The following is a 22,151-nucleotide window of genomic DNA, read 5'->3' as shown; positions in this document are numbered from 1 at the left end:
GGAGGGGAGGTCCGTCTGTGCTGAATGGGGAGTCCATCTGTGCTGAAGGGGGGTCTGTACTGAAGGGGGAGTATGTCCTGAAGGGGAGGTTCATCTGTGCTGAAGGGGGGGTCTGTGCTTAAAGGGGGTCCATCTGTGCTGAAGGGGGTCTGTGCTGAATGGAGGGGTCTGTGCGGAATGGGGGGGTCTGTGCTGAATGAGGGCCCCATGAGCTGTCAGTCCGCCCCTGTTTATTGGTTTTGTATTAATAAAAGCTTTGTTTAATTTTCTTTATATATGTGTTTTCACGTGTGATTCTAATTACTTACCTGTACCGTAATAGTCCTATTGCCCATGTCCCTAGATAGAAGGGAGCGGTGGTCAGATTTACAAATACAAGAATCCCCGACACAGTATGTCCACCCATGGCAAGCAGAGCTAGGGCCAAAGACGATCAATTACTAGCATTTTCAGAAGGAGGTCACACTACACTCGAGGATAAAAGTCTAAAGATGTTTATTTACAAGAGAAACCCGCAAAGGTAGCCAACATGTTTCGGTGACTGGAAGTGTCCGCTTTATCAGGGTTTCCATTGTTAAATATTGTGAATCATGTAGGTCAGTGTTTTTCAATTCAGTGGGGATCAGCATCCTAGGGGGAGGGACGGGGGTTGGTGGCAGCACCCTGTTTATTTATTTTTTGGGCTTCGCCAGGGGCACTATGTACGCAGGACCCTTTTTGTCTTGGATTAGTGTCTTGAGTTGCCATGGTGTGGGCAGGTTGGCCTCCAGCACCATAACAGCCAATGACCAATGGCCAACACCATTCATTGCAAGTGTTTTGGCAGCTGGCTGCCTGCAACATGGCAATGCATTACGCTGATCCAGGGCAAGAGGTATGCAGGCCTGCCCCCAGCATTCAGGAGAGGACAGAAGTCCACCATCTCTAGACCTGTTCCACCTCTTGCCCTCTGCCAAAAGATAGGGTCCAAGTGTAATGAGGAGGCAGTATGATTTGTTGGCTCTGCAATGGGGGGACTATGTGATTGGGGGGGGGGGGGTCTGTGATGGTGGGAACTGTGTGATTGGAGGCCTCTTTGATGGGCTGACTATGTGATTGGTGGGCTTTGTGATGGGGAACTGTGTGATTGGAGGCCTCTTTGATGGGTTGACTATGTGATTGGTGGGCTTTGTGATGGTGAAACTGTGTGATTGGATGGCTCTTTGATGGGCTGACTATGTGATTGGTGGGCTTTGTGATGGGGAAACTGTGTGATTGGATGGCTCTTTGATGGGTTGACTATGTGATTGGTGGGCTTTGTGATGGGGAAACTGTGATTTGATGGCTGTTTGATGGGCTGACTATGCGATTGGTGGGCTTTGTGATGGGGAACTGTGTGATTGGAGGCCTATTTGATGGGCTGACTATGTGATTGGTGGGCTTTGTGATGGGAACTGTGTGATTGGAGGCCTATTTGATGGGCTGACTATGTGATTGGTGGGCTTTGTGATGGTGAAACTGTGTGATTGGATGGCTCTTTGATGGGCGACTGTGTGATTGGGGACTCTATGATGGGGGGACTGTGTGATTGGGGACTCTATGATAGGGGGACTGTGTGATTGGGGCCTCTATGATGGGGGACTGTGTGATTGGGGACTCTATGATAGGGGGACTGTGTGATTGGGGCCTCTATGATGGGGGACTGTGTGATTGGGGACTCTATGATAGGGGGACTGTGTGATTGGGGCCTCTATGATGGGGGACTGTGTGATTGGGGACTCTATGATAGGGGGACTGTGTGATTGGGGCCTCTATGATGGGGGACTGTGTGATTGGGGACTCTATGATGGGGGGACTGTGTGATTGGGGACTCTATGATGGAGGGACTGTGTGATTGGGGCCTCTATGATGGGGGACTGTGTGATTGGGGACTCTATGATGGGGGGACTGTGTGATTGGGGACTCTATGATGGAGGTACTGTGTGATTTGGGGGGCTCAATTGTGATGAGGGGACTCTAGGATGGGTGGCCTCTGTCATGGGGGTACTATGATGTGATGAGGGCTCTCATATAAAGGATGCCATTACTGAAAGTTTGGGAAACACTGATGTATATGATGGAGAGATTACGTTAAAAAAAAACACTATGGGGGGGGGAGTGGCCTAATGATGGCGGAGATGGCGGAGTAGAAGCAAGTTGACTCCAGAGCTCCTCTAAGTCCCCGCTTACCTCCGGATTTCAGTGAACATTTGAGTGATTCCCTATGGCCGGAAAAGGTGTACCTTACCCGCTTGGTTGGAGGGTGTAGTGGCGTGGTGGCTCCAGGGGTCTTAGCCTAAGAGGTGGACCGGGGATGAAGCAGGAGGAGAGATCCTCCAGACCCTCCAGAGTGCGCGTGCAGGCTGACATCCAGCAGTTCTTCCCCCAGACACGGGCGGCGGTGAATCGGATTCGTTCAGCTGAGTCACGTGGGAGTAAGGAAGCGTGCGCGCCGCCAGCGTCCTCGCCCACCCGCAGAGAGACAGCAGACCAAAGTGAGTCCCCCCCGGCCGGTGGTGTTACGGACAACGGAGCAGAAAGAGCAAAAGGGAGAGACTCCAGAGGCGTGTGTTTGGGAGAGAGGAGACAGCCTGAGATGGAGGCACAGCAGGGTCTGCAAGAGGGAGAACTGAGGTCTCTGAAAGAGGTGCTACAGACCTTACCAACGCGAGCTGATATACTAGCGCTCCCCACACGCGCAGAGATGGAAGCGTTGGTAACACGAATGGAGGAGTCCCACCGGAGAGAGATGGAGACGGTCCACGGGGAGATACAACATCTGACAGATAAGTTAACACATGTTGTTACTGAGGGGGGAATGTTGGAAAAGCGAGTAGCTAAATTAGAACAAATACAGAATACACATTCCCTTCAAGTCGATCTACTCCAGTTAAAGATAGAAGAGATGGAGGACAGAAGCAGACGCAAAAATTTGAGGTTCAGGGGGGTCCCCGAGACAGTGGGGTCTGAGTCGTTGCAGCAGTGCATAGTAGCAATATGTCAACAATTGGTGGGCCAGGGCCTCTCTCAACCCCTGGAATTTGAACGGCTACATAGAGCACTGGGCCCCCCCTCACTGAACCCCAATAAGCCAAGAGACGTGATTGGTTGCTTCTTGAACTTTTCACATAAAGAACTTGTGAGCCGGAAAGCTTGGGACGCAGGAGGGGTGGTGTATGAAGGGACTAGGATACAAATACTGCCAGACCTCTCCCGTGCTACTTTACAAAGGAGAGCCATGCTGCGTTTGGTTTTAGATAAGGTTAAACAAGCAGGTGGAACTTATCGTTGGGGGTACCCCATAGCAGTCATTATTAAGAAGAACGCACAATCATTTCATTTACAACAGCCTATGGAGTTACCTGAGTTGTTTAGGTTTATGGAGATGGAGGAGATGGAGGTCCCAAATTGGCTACAACATCTGCCAAACCGAGCCTATAATAAAACAAACTTCACTGGGCCTAAGAGTTCAGAGAGAATGGAAAGGGACCAGGGAAGAGCCGTGCTTACATAGGATATTCATAGGACATAAAGTCCCTACACTATATAATGCGATGGACTTGTGACCACTAGAGGAAAGATGGACTATTACGGTTTTATTTTGATGGACTAAAGTCAGAGGAATGATGGGCTAAAACTTTGTCATGTTATCCCTTTGCCTTTTGGGGTTTAACCCTTTTTTTTTGTCTAAGCTGATAGGTCATAAGTTCAAGGTCTTCCTCACGGTATCCTGGTGGCACCTGAGCCATAGAGCCATAGAGGGAGGGGTGGGTTTTTTTTTTTTCCACTCCCATTGGACCACTGGCCCCCCGCGTGTTCCCCCCTCCCTTTTTTCTTTCTTTTTTTTTCTTTTTTAGGTGTTTTTTGTTTTCCCGTAGGTTAGCCTCCTTCTTGGGGGTTTGTGGGGGTTTGGGCCTCTGCGGGGCCCCCCCACATGGCCCCCAGTAGTTCCACTGGTCTGTGGACGTCTGTGGACGGGGACAGCTTGAAGGGGCCCATGGGTGAGACCGATGGGCTCCGGGGCTGGCTCTAGGCCACAGCGGGTAGCTCCCCCCCCCCCCCGTGCCTCCCTCGGAGGGGGAATTAGTGACACTATCACATAGGAAACACTGTTTTTTTTTTTTTTTTTTTTTTTTTTTTTTTTTTTTTTTTTTTTTTTTTTTTTTTTTTATTAGCTTTGGCGGATTAACGCTATGTTATAAGGCTTCACTTTTTTTTTTTTTTCTTTATTTTAGATGTGCTTATTGGGGAGCTCAGGCCATACTAGGAGCTGAGTCTTCATTTATTAATAAGTCTCCCCCAAGGTATTTTTTCTTAGGGAGACCTTAAAGATGGGTGGTTTTTGTTTAAATAAGGTGATGATGTCCCTAGAGGATATACAATATTAAGAGTGATATGGAAGGAATATCACAAGTGTGTTACTACCAGAGTTTATGTGATACTCTGTTTTCTTTTTTTTTGTTTTATTTATTATAATTGTATTATATTTGCACTATAATTATTCTGGTCCCCTCGAACGAGGAGACGAGAATACAACACAGTAGACCCTAGAGGTCAAACACGTATAACATAAGTAATATTTAAGTTAATCACGAAGTGGGTGTGTAAACACTGAGAAGGAGGAGAGGAGGGACGGGAACCTCCTGAAATAGTTTGGGAACACAGTATAGTGCTCTGAACAATGATCTGTAGATGAGAGGGGGGTGGGTAAGTGGGCAAGATGTGGGAGGTCCTCACCGCTACCGAGGGGGGTGTACCCCCCCCCTTCCCCATACCCCCTTCTCCCCCGGTGGATCTGGGGGGGGGGGGGGGGGGGGGGGGGGGGGGGGGGAAGAGGTGGCGAGAAGCGGAATATTGGGAGCTCAAGGAGGAGAGGAGAGTCGACCTGGGGAGGGGAGGGGGGGCGGGGGGGACGGGAAGGTTTAGGATGGGGGCTCTGGGGGCTCTGGGGGCCCGGGAAAGGAGGGAGGGTAATGGGGCAGGAAGGAAATCGGGACGTTTCTATAGGGTATCAGTAAAATGGAGGGGCGGGGACGGAGTAGCTGGGAGTATAAAGTTTCACACGTCTGTATATATTATTTTTGGGATTTGATCTCTTTTTTTTTCTTTTTATATCTACACTACTGTTAAGTGGGAACAATTAGATAAATAGATACAGTACTCTGCCTAATTGGTCCAATCCCCGGAATAGGAAATATCCACTGACCAATTGGGGTTGGGGGTCATAAGTGGGTGCTTTCTCTAGGTGAGACATAAGGGGGGGAGGTGGGAGGGAAGGGGAAGGGGGAAGTAGAGGGGGGTGAGTAGGTGTGGGATCCAGCCTAGAATACAAGGTTTTTTTTTTTTTTTTTTTTTTTTTTTTTTTTTTTTCTTTGTGACCATTTCTCTCTCTGACCTTTACCTACCCCGCGCCACTAGCGCATTGAATTTTTTTGTCCACTGGGTACCCAGATGGAGGGAATAAAAATTACATCTTTAAATGTCAGGGGACTTAACACCCCTGAGAAACGTAGGATGTTAGTGCGGGACATGAGGTCTATAGGAACAGACATCGGTTATATACAGGAGACGCACTTTAGAGCAGGTGGGCTCCCTATGCTACAAAATAAGTATTACCCATATGTGTATCATGCGGAAAACCAAGAAGCAAAATCTAAAGGGGTATCCATCCTGATATCAAATAGGATCCCATGGATACTAGAAAAAAAATATCAAGATCCAAAAGGGAGATATCTTTTTCTAAAGGGGTCAATAAGAGGGATTAAGGTGACTTTAGCTACAGTGTATCTACCAAACGTACAACAGGATGTATTCCTGAGGAAAACCCTGAGGGCCCTGATGGCAGTCTCGGAAGGTAAATTAATACTGGGGGGCGATTTTAATATCCCACTAAATCCAAAGATCGATTGCTCCCGGGGGACTTCATCTGTTGCAGATGGAATCAGACGGGGTGTGCTGGGTGGATTCTATGAGGCTCAACTAGTAGATGTATGGAGAACGTTACATGGAGAGGAGAAGGATTACACTTTTTACTCCAACCCACATCAGTTGTACTCTAGGATTGACCTGTTCATGGTACCCCAGTATCTGATTCCATCTGTAACAGAGGTCGCCATAGGAAATATAACGTGGTCCGACCACGCACCGGTGAGTTTATGTATCTCGTTGGCAGGGACGGAGTTGGCCCAGGAAAGAAGGTGGCGTCTCAACGAGAGCCTCCTACAGAATGAAGAAGTGAGAGAGGAAGTTGCCCGGGATATTACAGATTACTTCCAACTGAATGATATCCCTGGGAGCAACCCTGGGATGGTCTGGCAAGCCCACAAGGCAGTAATCAGAGGGACACTGATGAGACTTGGAGCAAAAATAAAAAAGAAACGTGACCAACAGGTAAAGAATTTATTAGCAGAAATTCAAACACTAGAACTCCAACATAAAAAGACAATGACCCCTGAAATAGGTAGAGAATTGAGCCATTTGCAGAGGCAGATCACAGAATTACTACGATACAAGGCAAAGGCAATTATACAAAGGGGCAAAAAAACAAACTATGAATTCGGGGACAAGTGTAGCAAACTGTTAGCGGGGAAGTTGAAAGAAAAGAGCCAAGCAACGTATATCCCACAAATTAAGGGACAGGAGGGGCAATTAAAGCGGAAACCTAAGGAGATAGCAGAGGAATTTGGTAGATACTATTCCAACTTGTACAATCTGGCTCAGACATCGGTGTCCCAAACAGAGATAGACGAGTATCTTTTAACAGCGGATTTAGTTAGACTGCCCCCTATCGCCCAGGCCAGCCTAGATATCCCCATCTCAGTAGAGGAACTAGAGTCAACACTAAAAACTATGAAAGATGGGAAAGCTCCGGGGCCGGATGGGTATACGATTAGATATTACAAGGAGTTTTTACCATATCTGAGTAAGCAAATGACAAGAGTTTTCAATGATATGGGCCATTCTGCCGCATTTCCGCCGGAGGCTTTATTAGCCCATATTACAGTGATCCCTAAGGAGGGGAAGGACCCGGCGGAGTGCGGCAGTTACAGGCCGATCTCGTTATTAAACTCTGACCTGAAATTGTTCACAAAGATATTAGCTAGTAGGTTGAAAGTGTGGCTTCCGGAGTTGATAGATAGGGACCAGGTAGGATTTATCCCTACGAGAGAGGCAAGAGATGGTACAATAAGGGCTCTGAATCTGGTTCAGGGGGCATCTGAGGGGGGCATCCCTGCCGTGTTCCTAAATACTGATGCCGAGAAGGCTTTTGACAGAGTTAGTTGGAGGTTTCTGTTCTCGGTGCTGCGCCACGTGGGCCTAGGAGAAAATATGTTGGGATGGATTAGAAGTGAGTACACTGACCCACGTGCTTCGGTGAGAGTAAATGGGATATACTCTAAAATATTTACAACTTCGAATGGAACACGGCAGGGATGCCCCCTGTCACCATTACTCTTTGTCCTGTCCTTGGAACCTCTCTTAAACAGAATCCGGCAAAATCCAGACATTCAGGGCATTCAGATAGGGGAGGGGAGTCATAAGGTAATAGCGTTTGCGGATGACCTGCTGTTTTCCATTGCAAATCCACATGTTTCTCTACCCATTTTGGTTAGAGAGATTGTAAGATTCGGAGAACTATCTAATTTAAAAGTAAATCAGACTAAATCTGAAGCATTAACTGTAGCAGTACCAACACAGATGCGGAATACAATACAACAAAACTTCAGATTCAAATGGAAAACGGCGCTAAAATTTTTAGGTACTCTAATTCCAGCAAACATAAAAGAAACGTTTAAAATAAATTTCCCACCCCTCCTTAACTCAGTTAGAAAGCTTATGGAGAAATGGAAGTATGGAATATTCTCATGGTTTGGCAGAAACAATATAGTGAAAATGAGTATACTACCAAAAATAACGTATTTGTTTCAGACTCTACCGATTAAAATACCCTTGACCTTTCTCCGGCAACTGGACACGACTTTAATGAGTTTTGTCTGGAACGGGAAAAGGCCAAGGATAAAAAAAGAGGTGTTGAAACTTCCAAAGAGCTGGGGAGGGATGGCAATACCGGATATAGCCAAATATTATCAAGCAGCCCACCTGACGAGGTTGATAGATTGGTGTAGAAATAGACAATATAAAAGGTGGGTTGAGGTAGAACAACAGAACTCCCCAGTGGCACTAGGTAGGGCACCCTGGTGTTATAAATCACTACCAAGTAAGTTAAAGAAACACCCCTTAATAGGAGCGACCCTGTCCGTCACTGCTAAAATATGCAAAAACTCTAAAGTTTCATCTAAATACTCACCCCTATACCCGGTACTGGGGAACCCAAGATTTACACCGGGGATGACCGGGGCAATATACAATAACTTGAAAGGGAGGGGTAAAATTCAGGTATCACATTTCTTGAAAACAGATAGGTGGCCATCAATCGCCGATCTGATGAGGGTAGGGGGAGAGTATGAGTTAAGTTTCTGGCAAGCGCTCCAAACTAGACATTTCCTAAGCACTTTGGGACACCCTTCTAATTTCCAGCGGCAACTGACAAAATTTGAAAAATATTGCGATGAGGAAGAACCAATACAGCGAGTGGGATCTAAAATGTATAAAATATTAAATGCTCCCCGGGAAGATTTTGTCCTTCCAGGAATCACTAAATGGGAAAGAGACCTGGGGATAACCTTCTCACAGCCCCAACGGAAACAAATAGTATCTCTGGCTTTATATTCATCTGTATCAACACGGATACAGGAATGTAACTATAAATTACTGTCGCAGTGGTACTACACTCCAGTAAAGTTGCATAAACTTTCTAATGAGAACTCAGAGAATTGCTGGAGATGTGGGCTGGAACAGGGGACTTTGCGTCATCTATTTTGGGACTGCGTAAAGGTGAAGGATTACTGGAAGGAGGTGCGTAGAATAGGACAAAAATTTACGAAATTTCAGATTCCAGATGACCCAGCCTTCTTTCTCCTCCATAGCTCACAGATTCCAGTAGGGGAATACCAAAAGTCGGTGTTACGACACCTGATAAATACAGCAAAAATGGGAATAAGTCTCCAGTGGAGAGACAGTAGACCTCCCTCCGTAGCGAGATGGCTCAATAGGGTCAGGGAAATTGGAGCTATGGAGGACTTAATGCTTTCATCTAGGAATAGAAGGGAACAGTACGTAGAAACATGGGCAAGTTGGAATAAGTTTATGCATACAGAAGAGGGGAAGAGACTATTAGAAGAGGGATGAGAGGCGAGGGAGCCCAAGTGATTAGAAGTTAGTTGAGGGTAAGGAAGATTGGATGCTGGTGAGGATATGTGCGGTGGGTGGTGGGGAAAGAGAGAGGAATCTGGAATCTGGGTCCTGTATTTTTTTATTATTTTATTTATTTTTTTTTTTTTTTATTTTTTTTTTTTTTTATTTTCTTCTTTGTGTCGTTGCTTATGTTTTTGTGTTCGGGGTTGTGTTGGAGTTGTGTATTTTGGGGGATCCCCACATAAGGGGTTAGACAAGTAAGGTGATACCGATAACAAGGAAACAGATGGGAGGAGGAGCTTGACGTACATACATTTTGAACTAGGGGAGCAGACAAAGTAGGGTAAATTGACAATGAATGTATTTAAGAATAGGGAGGAAAATGAATTGGCTATAATTATGCCTTTGGGTTTGGGTTTGTTTGTTTTCTGAAGAGACACTATGTTTAGAATAATGTAATGTATGGCTGTAATCAATTGTATGATAATCTCCTGTGACCTTGTTATAAAAGAAAAAAGGAAAATAAAAGAATAAATATGAAAAAAAAAACACTATGGGGCAGATCCACGTAGCGTGGCGCACTGTTGCGGCCGGCGTAGCGTATCTCTGATACACTACGCCGCCGTAACTTACAGCGTATTTTCCTTATCCGTAAAGAATTTGGCGGCGTAGTGTAACTTTGGCGGCGTAAGGGCGCGCAATTCAAATGGATGTGATGGGGGCGTGTTTTATGTTAATACGTCTTGACCCGACGTAAATGACGTTTTTTTTTTTTAACGCCGCATGCGCCGTCCGTGGGGGTATCCCAGTGCGCATGCTCGAAATTAACCCGCAACAAGCCAATGCTTACGACGTGAACGTCATTCTACGCAAAGCCCTATTCGTGAACGAATTACGCAAATGTCGTAAAAAATTCAAAATTCGATGCTGGAACGACGGCCATACTTAACATTGAGTACGCCTCATAGCAGAGGTAACTATACACCGAAAAAAGCCTTACGGAAACTACGTAAAAAAATGCCTCGGACGTACGTTCGTGGATCGCCGTAGGTAGCTAATTTGCATACTCGACACGGAAATCGACGGAAACGTCACCTAGCGGCCAGCGTAAATATGCACCTTAGATCCGACGGCGTACTAAGACGTACGCCAGTCGGATCTAGCCCAGCTTCAGGCGTATCTTGTTTTGTGGATACAAAACAAAGATACGCCAGAGCAAACTAGAAGTTACGCGGCGTATCAATAGATACGTCAGCATAACTTCTTTGAGGATCTGGCCCTATATTTCATTTTTCTCTGCATTTAAAGTGCGGCTCTCCTTGAAAAATCTGAATACAGTATAAGTTCCCCTTTGGCCATAGCGACTGTTCTCCACTCCATCCTAAGATGTATTATTGAACGCTATCAGGCAGCTCCTTACCGTGATTCCATAAAAGATATGATAACACTGGCCCGGATTCAAGAAGCAATTGCGCCTGTCAGGCCCGGACTGGGACAAAAAATAGGCCCGGGCATTTTTGATTGAGCAGCCCATGACATGCTAACCGGCACCTCCAGCTGAGAACATGCGGGGAGGTGGAGAGCACTGGTGGGTGGTTGAGAGCACTGGGGGGTGGCAGAGAGCATGGAGGGAGTTGGAGAGCACTGGGGGGGGGTGGCAGAGAGCATGGGGGTGGTGGAGAACACTGGAGGGGGGTGGCAAAGAGCACTAGGGGGGTGGCAGAGAGCATGGGGGAGGTGGAGAGCACTAGGGGTGACAGAGCCCTGGGGGGTGGCAGAGAGCACTGGGGGGGGGTGGCAGAGAGCACTGGTGGGGAGGTTGAAAGCACTGGGGGTGTGGCAGAGAGCCCTGGGGGTGGCAGAGAGCACTGGGGGGTGGCGTGGCAGAGAGCACTGGGGGAGGCGGAGATCACTGGGGGGAAGGTTGAGAGCACTGGAGGGGAGGTTGAGAGCACTGGAGGGGGGTGGCAAAGAGCACTGGGGGAGGCGGAGAGCACTGGGGGTGGCAGAGAGCACTGGGGGGGTGACAGAGAGCACTGGGGGTGGTGGAAAAGAGCCCTAGGGGTGGCGGAGAGCCCTGGGGGGAGGTTGAGAGCCCTGGGGGGTGGCAGAGAGCCCTGGGGGGGTGGCAGAGAGCAATGGGGGGTGGCGGAGAGCCCTGGGGGGAGGTTGAGAGCCCTGGGGGGTGGAAGAGAGCACTGGGGGGTGGCAAAGAGAACTGGAGGGTAGCAGAGAGCACTGTGGGGGGTAGAAGAGAGCACTGGGGGGGTAGAAGAGAGCACTGGGGGGGAAGTTGAGAGCACTGCGGGGGGTGGCAGAGAGCACTGGGGGGTGGCGGAGAGCACTGGGGTGGTAGCGGAGAGCATGGAGGGAGGTGTAGAGCACTGGGGGGGTGGCAGAGAGCACTGGGGGGGTGGCAGAGAGCACTGGGGGTGGCAGAGAGCACTGGGGGGTGGCAGATAGCATGGAGGGAGTTAGAGAGCACTGGGGGTGGCATGGGGGTGGTGGATAACACTGGAGGGGGTGGCAAAGAGCACTAGGGGGTGGCAGAGAGCACTGGGGGGTGGCAGAGAGCACTGGGGGGTGGCGGGAAAGAGCCCTAGGGGGTGGCAAAGAGCCCTGGGGGGGGAGGTTGAGAACACTGGGGGGGTGGCAGAGAGCAATGGGGAGTGGCGGAGAGCCCTGGGGGGTGGCGGAGAGCCCTAGGGGGTGGCGGAGAGCCCTGGGGGAGGTTGAGAGCCCTGGGGGGTGGAAGAGAGCACTGGGGGGTGGCAAAGAGAACTGGAGGGTAGCAGAGAGCACTGGGGGGGGGAGTTGAGAGCACTGGAGGGGAGGTTGAGCGCACTGGAGGATGGCAGAGAGCCCTGGGGGTGGCAGAGAGCACTGAGGGGGGTGGCAGAGAGCACTGGGGGGTGGCGGAGAGCACTGGGGTGGTAGCGGAGAGCATGGAGGGAGGTGTAGAGCACTGGGGGGTGGCAGAGAGCCCTGGGGGGTGGCAGAGAGCACTGGGGGGGTGGCAGAGAGCACTGGGGGGGTGGCGGAGAGCACTGGGGTGGTAGCGGAGAGCATGGAGGGAGGTGTAGAGCACTGGGGGGTGGCAGAGAGCACTGGGGGGGTGGCAGAGAGCACTGGGGGGAGGTGGAGAGCACTTGGGGGTGGCAGAGAGCATGGAGGGAGTTGGAGAGCACTGGGGGGGTGGCATGGGGGTGGTGGATGACACTGGAGGGGGTGGCAAAGAGCACTAGGGGGTGGCAGAGAGCACTGGGGGTGGCGGAAAAGAGCCCTAGGGGGTGGCAAAGAGCCCTGGGGGGAGGTTGAGAGCACTGGGGGTGGCAGAGAGCACTGGGGGTGGCAGAGAGCACTGGGGGGGTGGCAGAGAGCACTGGGGGTGGCGTAAAAGAGCCCTGGGGGAGGTTGAGAGCCCTGGGGGTGGCAGAGAGCACTGGGGGTGGCAGAGAGCACTGGGGGTGGCAAAGAGAACTGGGGGTAGCAGAGAGCACTGGGGGGTAGCAGAGAGCACTGGGGGGGGAGTTGAGAGCACTGGAGGGGGGAGTTGAGAGCACTGGAGGGGGGAGTTGAGAGCACTGGAGGGGAGGTTGAGAGCACTGGAGGGTGGCAGAGAGCACTGCAGGGGGTAGCAGAGAGCACTGGGGGGTGGCGGAGAGCACTGGGGGGTGGCGGAGAGCACTGGGTGGTAGCAGAGAGCAATGGGGGGTGGCAGAGAGCACTGTGGGGGGTGGCAGAGAGCACTGCGGGGGGTGGCAGAGAGCACTGCGGAGGGTGGCAGAGAGCACTGGGGGGTGGTGGAGAGCACTGGGGTGATAGCAGAGAGCATGGAGGGAGGTGTAGAGCACTGGGGGGGTGGCAGAGAGCCCTGGAGGGTGGCAGAGAGCTCTGGGGGGGTGGTGGAGAGCACTTTGGGTGGCAGAGAGCATGGAGGGAGGTGGAGAGCACTGGGGGGTGGCAGAGAGCACTGGGGGTGGCAGAGAGCCCTGGGGGGAGGGTGAGAGCACTGGGGGGTGGCAGAGAGTCCTGGGGGGAGGTGGAGAGCCCTGGGGGAGGGTGGTAGAGAGCACTGGGGGTGGTGGAGAACCCTGGGGGGTGGCAGAGAGCCCTGGGGGGTGGCAGAGAGCACTGGGGGTGGCAGAGAGCCCTGGGGGGAGGGTGAGAGCCCTGGGGGTGGCAGAGAGCACTGGGGGTGGCAGAGAGCCCTGGGGGGAGGGTGAGAGCACTGGGGGTGGCAGAGAGTCCTGGGGGGAGGTGGAGAGCCCTGGGGGGGTCTTGGAGAGCCCTGGGGGGGGGTGGCAGAGAGCACTGGGGGGAGGTGGAGATCACGAGGAGGCAAAGTGTATGGAAGGTGGAGGAGGAGCAGTGGGGGCGGCTGCATATAAAAATCTTTTTCTCTATCGTCTCCCTTCTGCAGTATTGGAATGCCTGCTGCTTTTACTGTACCTCTCGCAGCCTCAGGCATTCCAATACAGAAGAAGGGAGATTGAGAAAAATATTTTTTATATGCAGCCGCCCCCACTGCTCCTCCTATCCAGGTTACAGGAGCGGGGGGGGGGGGCTGCACTCACGTTTTCTTGAATCCGGTCCGGTGTTGTAGCAGCAGCCAGCAGGTGTCGGCTCTGGCTCCTCCCCCTCGCAGTCACACCCCCCGGCCGTGGAGAGGCCGAAGGCTTCTCATCTAGCTCCTCCCCCTCGGTGTTTACTTCCACCCGGGCGGCCGCGGAGAGGCTAGATGAGCGGCGCGGCTTGTGCCTCGCGGCTTGCAGCCTGGCGGCCTCTCGGTGGCCGCGGCCCACCGGGCGTATGCCCAGTTTCCCCGATGGCCAGTCCGGGCCTGGCGCCTGTGTAACCATAGGTTACACAGCGCAATTGCTTACTTGCCCCGGCGTTACGAATGCTCCTGATTCAGGAACATCGTAACGCCGACTGCAGCCTAAAATCTGCGTGGCATAAGGCTCTTATGCCACGCAGATCTTAGGCTGCATTCTTGCGATGGCCGCTAGGGGGCGCTCCCATTGTGCTCAGTGGCCCGGATTCAGGTAGATTTGCCCCTTAGTTACGGAGGCGCAGGGCAGCGTTTTTGCCCTGCGCCCCCGCAAATTTACTGCGCTACCCGCGATTCATGGAGCAGTAGCTCCGTAAATTGCGTGTGCGCTGTGTAAACTTGCCCTGCGTAAGGGCGCCTAATGTTAATGATCCCGTAGGGGGCGGGAATCATTTAAATTAGGCACGCTCCCGCGCCGAGCGTAGAGCGCATGCTCCGTCGGGAAACTTTCCCGACGTGCATTGCGGCAAATGACGTCGCAAGGACGTCATTTGCTTCAAAGTGAACGTGAATGGCGTCCAGCGCCATTCACGAATCACTTACGCAAATTACGTAAAATTCAAACGTCGCGACGCGGGAACGACGGGTATAACTGCTATTAGAAGGGGCAGCCTTACGCTAAACACGCCGTACGGAAACTACGTAAATTGCATACGCAGGGCTCGCGCAACATTGTGAATCGGTGTTAGTATGCAATTTGCATACTATACACTGAGCACAATGGGAGCGCCCCCTAGCGGGCATCGCAAGAATGCAGCCTAAGATATGCGTGGCATAAGAGCCTTATGCCACGCAGATTTTAGGCTGCAGTCGGCGTTACGATGTTCCTGAATCAGGAGCATTCGTAACGCCGGGGCAAGTAAGCAATTGCGCTGTGTAACCTATGGTTACACAGGCGCAATTGCTTCTTGAATCCGGGCCAGTGTATAGTATGCAAATTGCATACTAACACCGATTCACAATGTTGCGCGAGCCCTGCGTACGCAATTTACGTAGTTTCCGTACGGCGTGTTTAGCGTAAGGCTGCCCCTTCTAATAGCAGGGGCAGCCAATGCTAAAGTACGCGCAACGTTTCGAATTTTACGTAATTTGCGTAAGTGATTCGTGAATGGCGCTGGACGCCATTCACGTTCACTTTGACGTCATTTGCCGCAATGCACGTCGGGAAAATTTCCCGACAGAGCATGCGCTCTACGCTCGGCGCGGGAGCGCGCCTAATATAAATGATTCCCGCCCCCTACGGGATCATTTACATTAGGCGCCCTTACGCAGGGCAAGTTTACACAGCGCACACGCAATTTACGGAGCTACTGCTCCGTAAATCGCGGGTAGCGCAGGAAATTTGCGGGGGCGCAGGGCAAAAACTCTGCCCTGCGCCTCCGTAACTAAGGGGCAAGTCTACCTGAATCCGGGCCACTTTCTGCAACGTGCGGATACCAGGCTGTACATTGCTTTTCAGCTGCCTTTTCATTCCTGAAAGTAGAAATTATCGCAGGAGGAGAATGGATTGTAAGGCACGGCCTTGATAACAGTCTTCTCCAAGGTCAGTCTCTGCTGATGTGAAATCCCAGAGATGTTCAATGGCATTTATTTTATTTTTTTCTCTATTCAGCTATTTCTGTGGATCGGAAAAGATGCTAATGAAGTGGAGAGGAAAGAGTCCCTGAAATCAGGTAAGGATTTTCTGCTGTACTGCGGCGGGTGTCCTGCTGCTGTCACCACTGAACAATACATCTGCTTGGATTTGGGCTAAATGAGGAACAATGAGAAGAAAGATCACAAAGGAACAATGAACAGGGGGCACCGGCACTGAGTTTTTACATATAAAATACTTCTAGTAGTGGGAAGTGACATTTCTAGTGGATCTCACTGCTTACCTATCCTTCTCACTCTCTTTACAACCTTCTTTTTGATTTTCCAACAACTATCTAAATTTAGATATAACCTCCTTCACTTCTGGGAAAGATTTCCACACATTTTTATAGCCTGTCTGCAGAAATTTGCCAAAACAATAGATAAAGGATGTAAGTGCCACAAGTTTATAATTAGGTGGTCTATTATTAGACATTGATTGGACGAATGTCACAAGCATTTGCCAAGCCTGCATACATTTTCCCATAGTTTTCGCTAATATAATTATTTCCTTTGATCTTCAGTTCCATCTAGTGGACAACATGGGGTATTTTTTTCTGATTGAGCTATTTCAGAAAACAAATACCGCATTTTGGCCACTAGATGGAGCTAACGATCATAGGAAATACGCGTACTAGAGAAATTTTGTGCCAGGCTTGGTGAAGAATTGTGAGATTTGTCCAACAAATGTTTTATAACTAGACCCCCAAATCTAGTAAAAGTTAAATGATCTTGACATTAGGTCAGAAGATAAATCCAACGCTTTTTGAGGGCTCACAACTCCCCCTTCATCAGTGCTTGAGTGCTGGCAATGATTGGGGTATACTGGACAATGATTGTATAAAAGGATTGGAATAATCGCAGATTGCCAGTATAGTAGTCTATACAGGATGAGAATTCCAGAAGTTTACGCTGTTTGTCTGGCAATCATTCTAATCCTTGGGCTAGATTCAGATAGCCCGCCGTAAGTTTGTGCGGGCGTAGCGTATCTCAGATACGCTACGCCGCCGTAACTTAGTGAGGCTGGGGCTGGATTCACAAAGAACCTGCGCCCTAAGTAACGGCGGCGTAGAGTAAATCTGCCGGCGTAAGCGCGCCAAATTCAAATTGAGAAGAGGTGGGCGTGTTTTATGTAAAAAAAACATGACCCCACGTAAATGGCATGCGCCGTCCGTGAACGTATCCCAGTGCGCATGCTCCTAATCACGTCGCAAATAGTCAATGCTTTCGACGTGAACGTAATTTACGCAAAGCCCTGTTCGCGAACGACTTACGCAAACGACGTAAAATTGGACGCTGTCCCGACGTCCATACTTAACATTGGTTACTCCTCATATAGCAGGAGTAACCTTACGCCGGAAAAAGCCTTACGTAAACAACGTAAAAAAATCCGCAGGGCGCACGTACGTTTCTGAATCGGCGTATCTAGCTCATTTGCATATTCTACGCCGAAATCAACGGAAGAGCCACCTAGCGGCCAGCGTAAATATGCACCCTAAGATACGACGGCGTAGGAGACTTACGCCGCTCGTATTTTAGCCTAATTTAAGCGTATCTGGTTTCCAGAATACGCTTAAATTTACAACAGCGTAGATTCAGAGATACGCCGGCGTAACTCTCTCTGAATCTAGCCCCTTGTCTTTACAATTGCTGTGCAGTATTCCCAAACCAAACCTTAAATCGGAGTCCCACCTGAAAAAAATAATAATAATTGAAAGTCAGCAGCTACAAATACTGCAGCTGCTGACTTATAATATAAGGACACTTACCTGTCCAGGGCAATGTCCCCACCCAAAGCCGACCTGTCCCTTGGCTCCAGGTGGAGGCGTGTCGGCCTCTTAAGGGGATCAGGAAGTGAAGCCTTGCGGCTTCACAGCCTGTTTCCCTACTGCCCATGTACGAGTCGCGCTGCGCATCCTGAGTGGTCCCTGCGTTCTTCTGGGACCTGTGTGCCTCCCAGAAGACAGCAGGGGGGACAGAGGAGGGGCCGGACATGGCATAGATCGCCGTGGATACTGCGGCGATCTTTCACCGGGAGTGGGAGCAAATACCTTGATTAAACAGGTAACTCCCTCCCCCAAAGGTGCCGAATGTGACACCGGGGGGGGGGGGAGGAGGAATCCGGACAGCGGAAGTTCCATTTCTGGGTGGAACTTTGCCTTAAGCCCATGCCTAATCACAACATACCCCGAGTCCCCGGCCCAGAATAAGCAATGCTATTAGAAGGTCCAAGTGATGTCAGAGCTCCTGATATGCACAATTGTTCTGGTTCAGCAGTCAAGAGTCCCCAAGTATCCAGCAGGACATCATGTGTGGTTGACTTTTATTGTCATTCATTTTGCCAAGGACACAATTGTGTCCAATGACCGCCACTGCAACAACACAATTTTCCAATAAATATAGGGACACAAAGATCGGGACTTTAAAATTGCCAAAATAAGTTTACAACTTTATCACATAGAGTCAAAAATATTCATATTTTATTCAGTATCGTGTCTAAAAAAAAAATCTTAAAAATGATTACATTGACATGCAATTCATACAACAATGCAGCCTTTTCTACTCTACATGTTTTGCCCAGAAGAGCTTCCTCAGGAGAATTAAGAGTGCTGCATAAAGATGATGCTATATGTGAAAAAGACAAACACTTATGAATATTTACAATAGTTGTATTATATAAAATGTCATTACAATTATCTTTTTTGTCATTTAGACATAATTTTACATAAGTAACCATACAGTAAATATTTTGAATTAAAGGAGTTGTAAAGGCAGAAAGTGTTTATATCTTAATGCATTCTATGCATTAAGATAAAAAAACTTTTATTTGTAGCAGCCTCCCCTGCAACCCCCTAATTACCTACCTGAGCCCCATGTCTTTCCAGCGATGTCCACAATCCCCTCAGGCATCCTGACTGCCACTGTACCTGGGAAGTCCCCCACTGACTGCCACTGTACCTGGGAAGTCCCCCACTGACTGCCACTGTACCTGAGAAGTCCTCCACTGACTGCCACTGTACCTAGGAAGTCCCCCACTGACTGCCACTGTACCTGGGAAGTCCTCCACTGACTGCCACTGCACCTGGGAAGTCCTCCACTGACTGCCACTGTACCTGAGAAGTCCCCTACTGACTGCCACTGCACCTGGGAAGTCCCCTACTGACTGCCACTGCACCTGGGAAGTCCCCTACTGACTGCCACTGCACCTGGGAAGTCCCCTACTGACTGCCACTGTACCTGGGAAGTCCCCTACTGACTGCCACTGCACCTGGGAAGTCCCCTACTGACTGCCACTGCACCTGGGAAGTCCCCTACTGACTGCCACTGCATCTGTGCACTCCTCTCCACTGACTATTACTGCACCTGCACATGCCCCATTGACCACCACTGTACTTGCGCACTCCTCTACTGACTTCCACTGCATCAGTGAATTCCTCCACTGACTGCCACCATGCCCATGCACTCCTCCACTAAGGCCCCTTTCACATTGAGGAGTTTTTCAGGCGGTACAGCGCTAAAAATAGCGCTGCTATCCCGCCTGAAAAACTCCTTCACTGCAGACTCAATGTGAAAGCCCGAGGGCTTTCACACTGAGGCGATGCGCTGGCGGGAGACAAAAAAATCTCCTGTCAGCAGCATCTTTCGAGCGGTGAGAGGAGCGGCATGTATACCGCTCCTTCACCGCTCCTTCCCATTGAAAACAATGGGAAACCGCGGCAATACCGCCCGCAATGCGCCTCTATAGAGGCGCATTGCGGGCGGTATTAACCCTTTATCGGCCGCTAGCGGGGGTTAATACCGCACCGCTAGCGGCCGAATCCCACGGCAATCCCGGCGGTATAGCGCCGCTATTTTTAGCGGCGTTATACCGCCACCGCAGCTCCTGCCTCAGTCTGAAAGGGGCCTTACTGTCATTGCATCTCTTTTCTTTATTGACACTCCTCTGCTGACTGACATTGAAAAGGGGTAAACAGCGTATTTTCCCACTGGCTGCCCCTCTACTGGTTCCCTTTCCCACTGACTACAGCATGGTTGCCATGTCAGGTGGCTTATAAAGTGCACAGGCGGGTGTTTTTTTTTCCAGGTGCCAGAAAGTGTTGTTCTAATTTTTTTTTAGGAATACATTATATATATATATATATATATATATATATATATATATATATGGTATAACATGTATTCCTCCCCTTGGAAGTCTTTAATACAGACAGTTATTGTGCAGTTTTTTTGTTTTTTTTTATTAATTTAAATCACTTTGCTAAAATATTTTGATGATCAGCACTACCTCAGTTTGGCCTGTAGGTGACACTGTTACTGTTGCAATCGCTTACTGGAGAGCACATCGCTTTGGAGGGAAAATGTTTCTATTTGCTATTATAAGGATGCAATGATGTTCTGCACACAGTAACCCATAGCAAGCAATCCGATCAGTTTACTGAAGTCAGATTTTGGAATAAATCATTCTGATTGGCTGTTGATTGTTATAGCAATTTGCAGTTTCTTCCATAGGTGTGCACAGCCCATTACATTAGGGTGTGCACCCCAAAACTGAAACACATACGTAGGACAGTGGACAGTGTCAGTCGGGCAGTGGACAGTGTCAGTAGAGCAGTGGACAGTGTCAGTAGAGCAGTGGACAGTGTCAGTAGAGCAGTGGATGGTGTCAGTAGAGCAGTGGATGGTGTCAGTAGAGCAGTGGATGGTTTCAGTAGGGCAGTGGACAGTATCAGTAGGACAGTGTCAGTAGAGCAGTTGACAGTATCGGTAGGACAGTGGACAGTATCAGTAGAGCAGTGGATGGTGTCAGTAAAGCAGTGGATGGTGTCAGTAGGACAGTGGACGGTGTCAGTAGGACAGTGGACGGTGTCAGTAGGACAGTGGACAGTATCGGTAGGACAGTGGACAGTATCAGAGCAGTGGACGGTGTCAGTAGAGCAGTGGATGGTGTCAGTAGGAAAGTGACCAGTATCAGTAGGACAGTGGACAGTATTAGTAGGACAGTGGACGGTGTCAGTAGAGCAGTGGACGGTGTCAGTAGAGCAGTGGACAGTATCGGTAGGACAGTGGACAGTATCAGTAGAGCAGTGGATGTTGTCAGTAGAGCAGTGGATGGTTCCAGTAGAGCAGTGGATGGTGTCAGTAGAACAGTGGATGGTGTCAGTAGAGCAGTGGATGGTGTCAGTAGAGCAGTGGACGGTGTCAGTAGAGCAGTGGACGGTGTCAGTAGGACAGAGGACGGTGTCAGTAGGACAGTGGACGGTGTCAGTAGAGCAGTGGACGGTGTCAGTAGGACAGTGGACAGTATCAGTAGGACAGTGGACAGTATTAGTAGGACAGTGGACAGTATCAGTAGGACAGTGGACGGTGTCAGTAGAGCAGTGGACGGTGTCAGTAGAGCAGTGGACAGTATCGGTAGGACAGTGGACAGTATCAGTAGAGCAGTGGATGTTGTCAGTAGAGCAGTGGATGGTTCCAGTAGAGCAGTGGATGGTGTCAGTAGAACAGTAGAGCAGTGGATGGTGTCAGTAGAACAGTGGATGGTGTCAGTAGAGCAGTGGATGGTGTCAGTAGAGCAGTGGACGGTGTCAGTAGGGCAGTGGACGGTGTCAGTAGGACAGTGGACGGTGTCAGTAGGACAGTGGACGGTGTCAGTAGAGCAGTGTCACCTATCATATCACAAACTGGACCAAAAAAGTTTTAAAAGTATTTTTATTGTCTACTTTCAGCCAAGCAGTATATTGAGACGGATCCATCCGGAAGAGACAAGGGAATCCCGATAATCACAGTGAAACAAGGACACGAACCCCCGACCTTCACCGGCTGGTTCCTGGCCTGGGACTCCAACAAGTGGCAGTAATGAGGACTTGCTCGGAACTCTGCAAGCATGGGGAGCCTTCTTTTTTATACTTTTTTTTAAAATGTTTGCTTTTAAGCACTAACGCAATTCAAATAAAGACATTTCAAGTGGAATATGAGGGGTTACATCTAAAGTATAATTAAAATCCTCCTACATTTTTTTTTATGGCAGACTATAGAAATAGAAAGATTAACACTCTTGTATCCAAGTCCGGCAGACACCACTGCAGGTGCTGGCTTGCGATGCATTCCAGACAAACCCAGTAGTGCTACAAGTTGAAGCGGCCTCAGCCAAGCCCTGTCCAAACCCCATTAAAGACGCTCTCTGACGCAATTTCACCCCACCCACTTGGCTTAGCCATGGATAGGGTGAAACGCGTTGGAGGGGGCATGGCTTGGACGAGGCTTAGCTGAGGCTGCTTCAACTCATAGTATTAAAGGGTTTGTCTGAGGTTCAGTGTTTAGGACTTTTCCAGAATATTGAAATAGTTAAACATGTATACTTGGTATATTGCCTTTTATGTTTCCTTTTTTTAGAAGAAAAAACAAAACTGTC

General features: G+C 49.7%; 1 protein-coding gene across 1 annotated transcript in view; it reads left to right on the top strand.

The window, feature by feature from the left end:
• Positions 1-21,714, top strand: part of SCIN (scinderin) — a 175,924-nt gene extending 154,210 nt beyond the window's left edge. The window contains exons 15-16 of the mRNA XM_040352263.1: positions 15,720-15,780; positions 21,466-21,714. Coding sequence (XP_040208197.1) covers positions 15,720-15,780; positions 21,466-21,596 — 192 coding nt within the window. The 3' untranslated portion in view covers positions 21,597-21,714. The remainder of the gene's footprint in view (positions 1-15,719; positions 15,781-21,465) is intronic.
• Positions 21,715-22,151: the final 437 nt, after the last annotated feature.

The sequence above is a fragment of the Rana temporaria genome, chromosome 5 (genome assembly GCF_905171775.1).
Source record: "Rana temporaria chromosome 5, aRanTem1.1, whole genome shotgun sequence".
Classification (NCBI taxonomy): Eukaryota; Metazoa; Chordata; class Amphibia; order Anura; family Ranidae; genus Rana; species Rana temporaria.
Note: the sequence above shows the minus strand (reverse complement) of the source record. Positions and strands in the feature narration are given on the sequence as shown.